At 39.2% G+C, this 14381-nt stretch overlaps 1 protein-coding gene across 1 annotated transcript; it reads right to left on the bottom strand.

The window, feature by feature from the left end:
- Positions 1-1552: 1552 nt before the first annotated feature.
- Positions 1553-11972, bottom strand: LOC139471776 (uncharacterized transporter slc-17.2-like). Its single transcript, XM_071254266.1, has 11 exons — positions 11915-11972; positions 10236-10384; positions 9456-9689; positions 8992-9079; positions 8019-8114; positions 7372-7496; positions 5719-5868; positions 5179-5311; positions 3463-3613; positions 2534-2624; positions 1553-2015 (listed from the first exon to the last, which is right to left on the bottom strand). The coding sequence occupies exons 1-11, from the start codon at positions 11970-11972 to the stop codon at positions 1785-1787; spliced, it is 1506 nt and encodes a 501-aa protein (XP_071110367.1). The 3' UTR covers positions 1553-1784.
- Between the last annotated feature and the right edge of the window lie 2409 nt (positions 11973-14381).

The raw sequence follows: 14381 nt of genomic DNA, 5'->3' as shown, positions 1-14381 counted from the left end.
GATATAATATCATGTGTCTAATCACTCTGTTCGTCCATGTACTAAAATAGTATTATGTGTCTAATCACTCTGTTCGTCCATGTACTAATATAGTACTATGTATCTAATCACTCTGTTCGTCCATGTACTAATTTAGTATTCTATGTCTAATCACTCTGTTCGTCCATGTGCTAATATAGTATTATGTCTAATCACTTTGTTCGTCCATGTGCTAATATAGTATTATGTGTCTAATCACTTTTTCGTCCATGTACTAATATAGTATTATATGTCAAATCACTCTGTCCGTCCATGTACTAATATAGTACTATGTGTCAAATCACTTTGTTCGTCCATGTACTAATATAGTATTATGTGTCTAATCACTCTTTTCGTCCATGTACTAATATAGTATTATGTGTTTAATCACTTTGTTCGTCCATGTACTAATATAGTATTATGTGTTTAATCACTTTGTTCGTCCATGTACTAATATAGTACTATGTGTCTAATCACTTTGTTCGTCCATGTACTAATATAGTACTATGTGTCAAATCACTTTGTTCGTCCATGTACTAATATAGTATTATGTGTCCAATCACTCTGTTCACCCATGTACTAATATAGTATTATGTGTTTAATCACTTTGTTCGTCCATGTACTAATATAGTATTATGTGTCTAATCACTCTGTTCGTCCATGTACTAATTTAGTATTCTATGTCTAATCACTCTGTCCGTCCATGTACTAATTTAGTATTCTATGTCTAATCACTCTGTCCGTCCATGTACTAATTTAGTATTCTATGTCTAATCACTCTGTCCGTCCATGTACTAATATAGTATTATGTGTCTAATCACTTTGTTCGTCCATGTGCTAATATAGTATTATGTGTCTAATCACTTTGTTCGTCCATGTACTAATATAGTATTATGTGTCTAATCACTTTGTTCGTCCATGTGCTAATATAGTATTATGTGTTTAATCACTCTGTTCGTCCATGTACTAATTTCGTATTCTATGTCTAATCACTCTGTTCGTCCATGTACTAATTTAGAATTCTATGTCTAATTACTCTGTTCGTCCATGTACTAATATAATGTTATGTGTCTAATCACTCTGTTTGCCCATTTACTAATATAATATTATGTGTCTAATCACTCTGTTCGTCTGTGTACAAATATAATATTATGTGTCTAATCACTCTGTTCGCCCATTTACTGACATAATATTATCTCTAGTTCCTCTGTACATCCAAGTACGAATTTAATGTATGTCTAATCACTATCTACATACATGTAAACATGTCTAATCACTCTGTTCATCCATGTACTAATACATTAACATATGTCTAATCATAATTTGTATTCTTTAGCTGCCGTAAAGTGATCTAACTGATCGGTGTGGGGACGTATGTGTATGCATAAGAAAAGAAGTGTGTAAGAAATGTGGAGAAAAACAAATGTTTTTGGTGAAGATAATACTTCGTTTTAAAGAATCTCCAAGTCGTGCTTTGGTACGTTGAAAGATATTATTTTCATTTGGATTCACGTTCTTCCTATTTGGGCCCAATATTTTCAACATGTTAACTTTACATGTTCATTAGAGATACTTTTCTGCTTAACAATATAACACCTATCAATGAATATCATGGTGTTGTATGTGGTGATTTCAATTTCAGGAATTCTATTGGAATTCATTCCCTGTAAAATATTGTCTGGTTAACATATGTTCCGTATCAATGATACGGCAAAAGGAGGTTCACTGTATCCGATGTATGTGGTAAACTGTCAGGCTGAAAACTGTTACAGATGAGTTGACGTATCTGTAATTGCCTTCTTGTCAAAAGTGTCCTTGGTATCCAGAGCTCTGTCTGACACGTCGCCCGCCTCATTCCCCTCCCCCACGTCTACCTCCACCTGGTCCACGGCCCAGGGCTGCAGCTCCCCCCGGGCCTGGGTGCCGAACACCAAACTACCCAGGGCACAGAATCCCGCACACACGTAGAACACGTTCCGCCATTCTTCCTGGGTTTTCTGTGGGGAGAGAAATGTGTGTGTGAGTGATAATAGTGTAACGCCGCGGTAAGCAATATTTCAACAGTGTACGGAACCAGAAAAGGGGCTTTTGACATTGTATGGGGAATCGAACTCGTGTCTTCGGGTGAACGTTTTACCAACTAGGCTACATCAGTCAGATAGCTAACGGAGTGAATAGTAGGGGGCCAACCATTTCATATTATGGTGGTGGTGGGCTGGGAAGGTCATCTTAATGTAAAAGGTTAGCCAAACAGTACGACGCAGACATGGGTAGATCATTAGATCATAAGTAGCTTGAGTGTGGGGTTAAAGTGTCTATAAGAAAAATAAGACAAGTCCATTTTCATGATAGGGGTTAATTACCTGATTAACATGTGCAACCAGGTTTGACATTGTTGTTTTAAGGTGTCTCACAACTGGCCTGTCTTACTAATAGGAGGAGACCGCTATAATGGCCGAGTGCAACGTTAAACATAATATACAAAACCTAGACCGATGACAACTCTTCTACTTACGTTTGGGGTGAGGGCACCAGCTAGGACAGGCGCCACCATCCCCGGGACCGTCCCAGCAGCATTACAAATACCGAACAGTATACCAGCGTATCTGCAACATGAATGTCGACATTGAGACACAATAACCCATAAACACAAACATGAACTATGTAATGAAATGACGAACGTGAAACATTGCTCAGAGAGGTGTTAGATAACCAGCATACCCAAAATGTGTTAAAACGACATCATTTTACTCAGTGAAAAAATATATATTTTTGAATATATCACGGAATTTCACAGCTGTCCATGGCGGAATGAGTAACCATGGTTACGCCTATTTGAGCCATATTCCGTTACTATGCCGACAGGGTACACCAACAATTTGGTTGAAACACTGTTTCTTTGTTGGTAATTTAACTAATGAAAATCCGCACACTTGATATCTTTATTCTGAATATTCGCACATTCAGTATCAGTACACTGACTGAATATCCACTTCCTGTATATTGGTATACTGCATATCCACACACTGCATATCACAACACTATTTATCCATAAACTGTATATCAGTACACTGTATAACCGCAAACTGTATATCAATATACTTATATCCGCACACTGTATATCAGTACACCGTATAACCGCAAACTGTATATCAATATACTTATATCCGCACACTGTATATCAATATACTTATATCCGCACACTGTATATCGGTACACTGTATGTTCACATATCAGTGACATATCTACATCAGTATTCAGAGACACCACCGCAGATAAACAAGGTCAACCAAAGAGTTGAAAAATTGACATCTCATGATCTATAGTCTTAACGATGATAATATCTTTTGTATAAGCATCCGACACATTTTTGAAAACAAGATGGAACAACACATTAAAAACATAATTTCCCCATCATGAATTAACAAGATAAAGAAACCCTACCTTGGAGCGAAGTCGACAGTGTTGACAATGTAGCCAGCAGATGCCATCCCAACAAACCACATGGCTATCGTCAACAAAACTACAGCGACATAGCGGTTCTCCACGTTCACAAACCCTGTCCCGACCAGACACGCACCTGCCCCCACGAAGGCTGAAATAAAACCTAATTTGTGATATAAAATGACAGATTTGGTAGACAAACATGTGGCGTGTTTCCCGAGTAGTCCGGAAAGCCACTACTCGCATTTTTGCCAACATTTCACTTTGCCTTCCACTCATTTTGCCTACAATTCACTTTGCCTTCCGATGATGTTGCCACATTTCACTTTGCCTTCCGCTCATTTTGCCAACAATTCACTTTACCTTCCGCTCATTTTGCCTACAATTCACTTTGCCCTCCGATGATGTTGCCACATTTCACTTTGTCATCCTCTCATTTTGACAATTTTTCACTTTGCTATCCACTCATTTTGCCAACATTTCAATTTGCCTTCCGATGATGTTGCCACATTTCACTTTGGCTTCCGCTCATGTTGCCTACATTTCACTTTGCCTTCCACTAATTTTTCCGAACATTTCATTTTGCCCTCCGATGATGTTGCCACATTTCACTTTGGCTTCTGCTCATGTTGCCTACATTTCACTTTGTCATCCCCTCATTTTGACAATATTTCACTTTGCTATCCACTCATTTTGCCTGCATATACTTTGCCGTCCACTCATTTTGCTTACATTTCATTTTGCCTTCCGCTCATTTTGCCTACATTTCACTTTGCCGTCCATTCATTTTGCCTACATTTCACTTTGCCGTCCATTCATTTTGCCTACATTTCACTTAGCCGTCCATTCATTTTGCCTACATTTCACTTTGCCGTCCATTCATTTTGCCTACATTTCACTTAGCCGTCCACTCATTTTGCCTACATTTCACTTTGCTGTCCACTCATTTTGCTTACATGTCACTCTGTTTTCCTCTCATTTTGCTCACATCTCATTCAGACTAGATTACATTTCGCCTTCCGCTCATTTTGATTACATTTCACTTGGCCTTCATCTCATTTGCCCACACCTTATTTTGCCTTATTTCATTTTGCATACATATCATCTTGCCAACATTTCATTTTGACCACAATTCGCTTTCCCCCCGCTTACATTACCTTAAGTGTGCTTGAACATTGGAATAGTGAACTAATCACAAGCTATGTGAAACACAGGTCATTTGTAACAACATTTCAGAGTAATCACGGCGAGAATAATTTGGGGCTTCACTTTACTCATTATTATTCAGAATAAAACCCACGCCGTCCGGTACGATGACACGCAATCTACAAAGGGACCGAGCCTCACAACGCGATCTATCGTCTCCTGCCACTAGCATAGGTTGCTGAGGACCTATTCTTAGTAGTAGTCTAATGTGAATAATAGTATTGTAAAAAGTCATTGATCATAATAAATGCAATAGGGTAGAACAGTACACATGACCCGATAATGTTAAAATAAATCACAAAATAAAAGTTGCAAAAATGAACTAACAGTACTCAATGCAAGTGTTAAAATATGTGTAAAACTTTGTCGGTTTTCTCCATGTTAATAATGTCCTCAACTCAACCACCTGCACTCTTAAAGAATTAAGTCCAGCGATTGTCTGAAATTTTGCGACTATCTGTAAATCTGGTTGAACCCTGCACAGGTGTAAAGTTATCTACTGGTACAGACCGATGATCTGGAAGATCCTCCGTGTGGCCGTTGTGCTGAGGCATTTCCTTGACCGAATGTAGTCGGCCACTTGACCAGACAACATTCCGGACACGGCCTGGCTCACGTAAGGAATGGACGACAGCAAACCGTTCTTGTGAAGAAAATCAATCGATTTACATTCATTTACAAAAGTATCCATGATTGACACATTGCACACATATAGCAACGCTGATTATATTAAAACTAACATTAAAAGTGAGTGACTGCGTGACAGTTATATCTCGTTTCAGCCTTTTCGTTCAATATCGGGTCAACTTTCTATCCGAGTGGAGAATCGACCCCGGGTCTTCCCGTGATAACCGAACACTTTAACCACTAGGCTTCCCCCAGCGCCCTCAGTCGGTAGGAATTCAGAACAACAAATAGGGTTTTCTTAAGGTTGAAGCTTTATCTCATATTCAATACCTATTGTAGCAAAACAATCATTTTAAATTTTTTATTTGTTTCTAGTCCATCTGTATCGAAATACCAATTAGTCGAACGTATTTACATACGCACCTCTGCTATGTTGAAATCCAGCACTTCTTTAAGGAATGTTGGTATGTTGGTCAGTAGTGTATATGTTATCCAGTTAGAACACACTTGTGCAGTTAGACATGACCACAGCGCCGGTGACTTCAGCAAGGCGGCCCATGGGGTCGAGAACGTCTAGATAACAAAGTTAATATGTCTTGTGGTAACTAATAGAGATACCACTCCAATCTGTTGATTCCGGGGGGAAATGAACGAGCTCCGAATGAGCGAGTTGACTCTTCTTCCAGAATCTACGGGTCCGTGTGATTTCTCCGAATTAAATCGTTATGGTTGATAAACGATTTCTCTATAATTTTGCATAATGACCTATAGTTGCGTCAGTTGTACTTGTTTTGAAATGCACTTTCTGAATGGCCTGCGAATTCCTGACTCTTAAACCATTATGATGACGTCATGCTATTGTTGTAATTGATTCCAAGTAAAGTAAAACTGACGCAAATATAAGGTATTCTGCAAACTTATAGAGAAATAATATATAAAACATAAAATGGTTTAAGTTTAGGAAATGACTCGAATCTGTTGATTTCGAAAGTAGAATCAACTTGCGCCTCAAGGATTCTGCTCTCGGAATCAGCATATACTCGTGATTTCTTCATTACAGAATCAGCAGCAACAATAATCGCTTGACGTCATCACAATGGTTTAATTCACAGTTAATACTCATAAATGTAAACCGTACGTGGAGGTAGAATAAATGACCAGTCCCAAAGAGAATGTTTAGTAAGAATACAGTTAGAGAAGACACAGTGAAATCTGTATCAGAACGTGCATTAACAAGGGAATCTAATCTAAAAAGTCTGGAAAGACTTTTGAATTTTGTTCTAAATTTTATTTTCTTGACATATGTGACCAACCTTGAGATAAGGGACCTTATAGGTGAACAATCACAAATAGACTTCTCATTATATTTTAAAACTACACTATCTTAGGAACACAAAAATACAATTTATATTTATTACAGAGATACATGGCATCACACATTTGGACTCGTTTTGCTGCAAAATATTCAGACTTATAACTGTTTATGTAATAATTGCAGCTATTTTAGATTTAATGTAAGATTAATTGAACGTTGACATGTATGCTGAAATGTTTTGACATAATGTTTGTATTACATTACGAAGAAACGAGAGAGAAATAAGATATGTTTGTACATTCCACACACATGGCGATATTTACGGAAGTGTTTCTTAATGACGTCACAACACAATTGTATCCTAGCACCCATAATGTCTTTTTTCTGATGGTAGGTCACATATATATTTTTATAATGAGATTACCTTATTTCATGGACTCAGTGTTAGTCTAACTTATGGGGGAAATGATAAACACAAGTATAATAATACAACAAACACATTAAATTGATGAATATCTTGTGTAGTAACGTAATGAGTTATGTTTACGGCGTTTCTAGTGATACCACTGCTATATCACAGCTGGGGACACACAGAAGGGGCTTGAAAACTTGTACCCATTTGGAGAATGAACCCCGATTCTTCCGTGTGATAAGAAAAGGCTTCGACCATAAGGTTATGAATCACAATTAGTAGTCTTTAAGTTATGTCTTTAAAAAAATATATAACACATTTAAATCATGTAGCTATGAAAGGACGATACCTGTTGTTTTTCCCCGATGCTTGTGATAATATAGTTCCTCTCTATCTTCGTAATACGAGGGTGCTGAGCCGGTGCGCTGGCGACCGTTATATACCACAGCCCGCACCATAACAACGATATTCCACCTGTAGACGGGAAATATACAATGTTGTTCTGAAGTGGGTGATATAAAACTAGTTCTTGTGAGATAACATTTATTGATTGCAAAGATTGAACAATTTCCTTGCTTACTCTTGGCAAATGTGAAGGCCCTACATACGGATTGTAAGTACGAAACAATAATATATTAGTAGGCATGCCTGACACGTTTCTGTGTGAATGAGTGAGTCAGTCAGTCAGTGAGCTTGGTTCAACCGTGCTTTGAAGAAAATTTCCAGTAATATCACGGCGCATCAGCTTATTTTGTGGTAGGTACCTTCATTAATACTGTCATTAAATATTCATTGTGGTCATATCTACATTACAACGTATGTTTCACAAACAAAATGGATTATCGGTTATAACAAGGACGGATATGAGGAACACTCGTTTATAAGAAGTTGTATGTAAGGAATAATCGGTTATGATAAATAAGATATAAGGAATAATCGGTTGAAGTGTGAGTGAATCTATTCACTTTAGAATCGGAATATGTATATCTGAATTACCTGTAACATAGAAGATGGATCCCCATCCATTATCAAAGCCATATATGCACATGAACCCCGATATAGCGAACGTTGCTATGCTACCAAACTGAGTTCCTGGAATGTAGAATATTAATAACACTATTACAATAATGACAAAAAGGCTTCCACTTCTATCTGTGACAAATATTCAAGTCAATCTATATAAACAAGCTAGATTTCAAGGCTGGCAATTATAAAACTATTCAAGCAATTCTTTTTTACAAACATCATTTCTCAGTGACTTTTCATGCATATACATTGGAAGTGAACCGAACTGACAAATCATCAATACATTTACTTCGATTCGCTGATAGATGTTATATGTAAGTAATTTCATTGGCGGTGGAAATATTTTGTAAATAAGTCTGTAATAACAGTCAGTAGCTGCAAATGATTGACTTGTTGGTAAAAGAGAAATGCTGTTGTGTTCAGATTTATACAGCGTTTGGGCGGCGGCAAGTGGTTTTGTACTTGAGTTATCCGTCCTTGTATCCATGAATGAGTTGTGGACAGAGTCACTTTTGGGTCATGTTACAAGATGGCGGCACTTCCGGTCCTGGTTCATGTTTGGATACAACGGAACCGGAAGTGCCACCATGACCAGATGGCGGCATGTCCGGTCACGTGTCCGGATGAGCCGTCATCTTGACGGAATCTCACGGAAGGTGACGAGATCTCACCCGCTGAGATACCAAGCCGCAGTTGTCCGCCGTGCACCTGTTACTCGTTGCTGCTGCCACTGACTTGACCCATTTTTGAAGTTTTGCATTTGTAAACCTCGCAAGACGGGTCAGATGAACGATGTTGCGCTTTGGTTTGGGCTTGGGTTTGTACAGGCGACAACACGATAATGTCCTTCCTATAATGGTTCTTTCTATAAGGGTTCTATAGACATGCGCATAAAATCTGTGAAATATTTCATCAGAAATATAAACTTTCAAATCCGATTTACCTGAATAACAGACAGCAGTGAGTTTTGTCCTCTCTAATGGAGGCGCCCATCGGCCCCAAAGGGATTGTAGAGATGGAAACAGGACTCCCTGGGGAGAGAACAGTACAACATAATGTCAACAAAAGTGATATATGTGATGATAAAGTGATGTCATCTTGTGGATGACATAACATGCATTTTCGCATTCTGAAGAGAAATACACCGAAGCTCATCAAACGACGATCGTTCATTGGAAAGCATCTTGTCATGTGCTTCAGCGCTGGTTAAGAGTAACACTGATGGAATTGTGACGACTGGTTTGTTGTTCAAGCCTCATTATAACTGAAATAATTGTTTTGGATATCGCTCTGCACCATTCCGTCAGTGAATTTGTCATTCTCGGCAATAATTGCGATAATGGGAAACAAACATGCAAATTACAAACTATATGGCATGTAAATTTTCAGCTTGACAGTCATCTCTACCTGGCACACTCCAAGAATCACGCGCAGCACATACACCAAGTAGATGGAAGTCCGGGCCCCGATTGGTAGAAGCAGTGAAACGATCGAGCCAATCAGCATCCCGATAAACATCACGTGCTTCCCGCCATACCTACTCGCCAGTATTCCCGCGGGAATCTGTGTCAATATGTAGCCGTAGAAATACGAGCTAAGGATTCCAGATTGCTCTCCCTTGGACCAGTAGAACTCGGCATGCTGGAAATATAACGCAAGTATTTGAATAGATAGTGGCATGTTAACATAGATGATTCTCATATATAAAATTGATGCGATACTAAGACGAGGTAGGACACTTAAAGGAAGCCATCGAGGGATAAGCAAGGCTGGAAGACATAAAGTAACACGTGATTTAATTATTGGAATGGGTGCTCAATGTGTACCTTTACTGAATACGCAGTTTCCCGTGATACTTTTTCAGACAGGCTTAGATTAAGAGCGTAATTAGATTGATTGAAGGATTATTACACTTCAAAAACGATAACTTCTGTTTTTACTCAATAAGAGCTAGTTTGTAGGCAACCGTGAATTCGCCGTGCAGTGATGCGTCCTTTTGGGCATACCAGAAATATATCACGACAAAGCGATTTCAAAGTTTCTCAAAGCCTGCCAATCCAGAGAAATGGAGACTGATAGTATGAACGCGTAGCCACGTCTTAGCAGGATACGAAGAGATACAAGATCAGCCACTTTTAACCACGATACGTAACATTGCGATGATAATGAGGTGGTTGGAAACTGTACCTCCGATGCCGACGACGTGGAATTGGTGTCGGTGTCGTTGACCATGCACACGATGGCGACGCTGAGGTTGGCACGGGCGGCGTATAGCATGATACCCCCGAGCCAGCCAACGTAGGCCAGCAGCCATCGTTGTGAGCACAAGCAAGATACTACAAAGGAATACAAACGCATATTCAATTTTTGGAGGTAAAGAGGGTGAACACTTTCTTTAAAAGGGGTGTGGCGTGCACATTTAATGTAAACATACTTGCACTTAATTTTGGAAACAATTTGCGTTTGTTAGCCAACATATTGTTAATATATTTAATGTCACCAAATGATACAGCGTTATGTTTTGTGAAGAAGCATTACTCCAGTAACATCACGGCTGGGTACACCAGAAGTGGGTTTCCTACTTTTTACATATGTAAGCAATCGAGCCCGTTCCTTAGGCGAGACGAGAGAACGTTTGAACCACGAGGCTACCCCACCGCCCTAAATGTTTTGTGTACGTCAACATGATTTGAGTGCTTCAAAAGGGGGAGGGTGCCCACCTGTCTGGATGCGGGTATAAAATATTAATGATAAATAGTTTTTATTTCATTAACTGTCACTAACAATCACAATCACTCACTCACACCAATCAGTGAGTGAGTGAGTGAGTGAGTTTGGTTTAACGCCGCTTTTTTAACAGTATTCCAGTTATATCACAGCGTGTCAGCTTAATGTGGGAGGAAAGCCAGAAGTGATGCAGGTCTTAGACGTTTTCCACTTTGGTGAAACCCACGAGCACGGGTACGGTGCTGACAAACCTAGAAACATAATCGGGGCGAATCGGGATTCGAACCCACAATCATAGGTTTCTGGCGTGCCCAAGGGACGCAACTCTGCACAGCGAATTGCGGCGCATTAGACGACTGGGCCACCCGTGCTCCCCACACCAATCATCTACAGTAAGTGACCATTGGGATTGCACGACCCTTGCTCTTGATGGACTAGGGGTGCAGCTTTCAATGTCTTAGTAAAGGGTTTTATGGTAGACATGAGAACACTTCCCAATTTGACGCATAAGTAACAAAGTTATATCCCATGCAATTCCCTACTTTGACTTGTACCATATGTAACATTTTTTTCAGGTTAACATCTGTGTTGCGTTTGCATGTATTTGTGACGAGTGCCTTACAGTGGGGCAGGATACGCTCACCGTTTTGCGAACACCTGGAATGATCGCTATTTGATAGTGATTAGTAAACATATGCCTGTGACGTAGTCGGGATTTTAATGTTTGGGAAAGTGGTTTGTCGCTTTTAACACACTAGTGTATGGATACTGTTCACCAGAAGGGTAATTACACTTACTCTGGAGTTATAGCAATAGCATAATGCGTTCTTCATTACCTGAGACGAACGCTTATACCAATAATCATAATTATGATCACATTGTACATTGTAAATACATACATACATACATACATACATACATACATACATACATACATACATACATACATACATACATACATACATACATACATACATACATACATACATGCATGCATACATTCTATAAGTGCAATAATCTTGAACGCCATTTCATTTCACCTCACCTCATCAAACTTTCAATATACATTATTAAACATTTCATCTGAAAACAAGACGAAAGCACTGCGTTTGTCATAACAATGAGCATGTTATACCTACATGAGAATGCTGCAGGGGATTTCTCATCTCTCGATGCTGGCTTCTCCGAACTCGACATGTTGTATATATTGACTTATCATGTACATGCATGTGGTCTATATTGGCCTGATCACTACGAGTCCCCGTGCTAGGACAAACAAAGTCAGTCTGCGCTTCATCATCTCTAGATACAATGGTGTTTGCGATCATACACTGAAGCAGACACACGTTCGTGATAAGTGAACATGACAAACAAGTAAAAAACAGACCGCGAAAGAAAGTATACACCCATGTTAGATGGTGGCTAAAAATGTGAAAATCCAATTTTCAAGTGAAGGCTTTCTTTTTCCCGGCAGTTTAATTTTTCGGCAATCGAGTAATCCTGGAATCAATGGCATGGTGTGACTTGTTGCCAACAGAGCTTCCTGCATGAAGTGAAACTTGTTAATCCGGACCCCACTAATCCAGAAATGCCCTTTCCCGGATAAATAATGTTGGCAACATGTACTCTCTAAAACAAGTTGAGGGTCATTAAAATATATATGATAATGATCAGTCGCCAGAACAAAGTTCAGCTTTGAAAAATGACTGCCAAAGATGGAACGCTTTCGGAACCAAAACCTAACGCTCCAAGACCCCCAAAACATTGCACGTGGAACATGAAATACCATGTGGGTTTGGGTGTCATGTTTTATCCACAGTAACATGGGCGGTCGGGTAGCCTAGTAGTTAAAGAATTCGCTCGTCACGCCGAAGACCCGGGTTCGATTCCCGACATGGGTACAATGTGTGAAGCCCATTTCTGGTGTCCCCCGCCGTGATATTGCTGGAATATTGCTAAAAGCGGCGTAAAACCATACTCACTCACTCACTCCACAGTAACATGTGAGCTCTCCACTCTTGCTGTAATGCAGTATTTGTGATCAGATGGGGAATGTGTCGTCAACAATGTGATGAAAGTCTAAGGGCTGTTGGCAGAGGCGATTGAAAGAGGTAGCCAGTATGTTCAATGTGTCTCAGTCTGCAACATGCAGATATCTGCAGACACAAAATGTTGAAAACGGCCCCGCACACGGTGCCTAATGCCAACAACACACTTTCTGAATAGAGTCCTCAGAAACCGGTCCAACAGTGATAGCCCATTCATATGTCCAGAAAGACCTATGTTTGTGTTTTGCTACTTGTGCTATATCTCGGGGTAAGTGTGAGTGAATGTTGTTTTAAGTCGCAGTCAGTAGCTTTATCACGACGGCGTGTTTAATAAATAAGTCTTGGCCAGACAAACCAGCGAATGGAAGCATAAGCAACATTTGACGCCATCGGGGCACGAATACAGCCCATTGCTGGGAACAGAATCAACACTGGACTCTCCACTGGCGTGAGCGAAGAAATGCCAAATAATGAGGTCCTGAGGTTGAATCCTGCCAAGTAAAGGGACGCAATCCCGTAAAACGAATTGCAATCCTTCAGACAAGTTTAGCCAACTTCGCTGACATTCTGCTTCCGTGAATGCAAACAACACAATCTGCAGAAAGGTTTGGTAATTTATTTACATCATTTCTGGATTTAGATCCACATTTAGTTATCTTCGAATTCCTTGCGCGAAACGATAAACACTAACCATTGCTTAAATATATTAATACTTATATAAACGGTACAAATGAAGACATAAAAATAGCTATTTCGTAGCATTTTGCTGACAGCATTGCGACGGTACCCGCAATACAACAAAACTGATATTTGACTGAGCACACTGTACTTTCATGTACTTATAAATTAATATCTGTCTAATCATGCCAGGAGTGACAAAATCCTTTTTGAAAACTGTCGTTATATAGGGAGAGTTATACAATCACTGTTAAAAACTATCGTGATATAGAGAGAGTTATACAACCACTGTTAAAAAAACTGTCGTGATATAGGGAGAGTTATACAATCACTGTTAAAAACTGTCGTGATATAGAGAGAGTTATATAATCACTGTTAAAAAAACTGTCCTGATATAGGGAGAGTTATACAATCACTGTTTAAAACTGTCGTGGTATAGGGAGAGTTATAAAATCACTGTTAACAATGTTGTGATATAGGGAGAGTTATACAATCACTGTTAAAAAACTGTCGTGATATAGGGAGAGTTATACAATCACTGTTAAAAACTATAGTGATATAGGGAGAGTTATACAATCACTGTTAAAAACTGTCGTGATATAGGGAGAGTTATACAATCACTGTTAAAAGCTGTCGTGATATAGAGAGAGTTATACAATCACTGTTAAAAACTGTCGTGATAAAGGGAGAGTTATACAACCACTGTTAAAAAACTATCGTGATATAGGGAGAGTTATACAACCACTGTTAAAAACTATCGTGATATAGGGATAGTTATACAATCACTGTTAAAAACTGTCGTGATATAGGGAGAGTATACAACCACTGTTAACAACTGTCGTGATATAGGGAGAGTTATACAACCACTGTTAAAAACTAT

This window comes from Haliotis cracherodii, unplaced genomic scaffold (assembly GCF_022045235.1).
Source record: "Haliotis cracherodii isolate W230 unplaced genomic scaffold, xgHalCrac1.p SCAF_23, whole genome shotgun sequence".
NCBI lineage: Eukaryota > Metazoa > Mollusca > Gastropoda > Lepetellida > Haliotidae > Haliotis > Haliotis cracherodii.
This window is presented reverse-complemented; position numbering and strand designations above follow the sequence as displayed.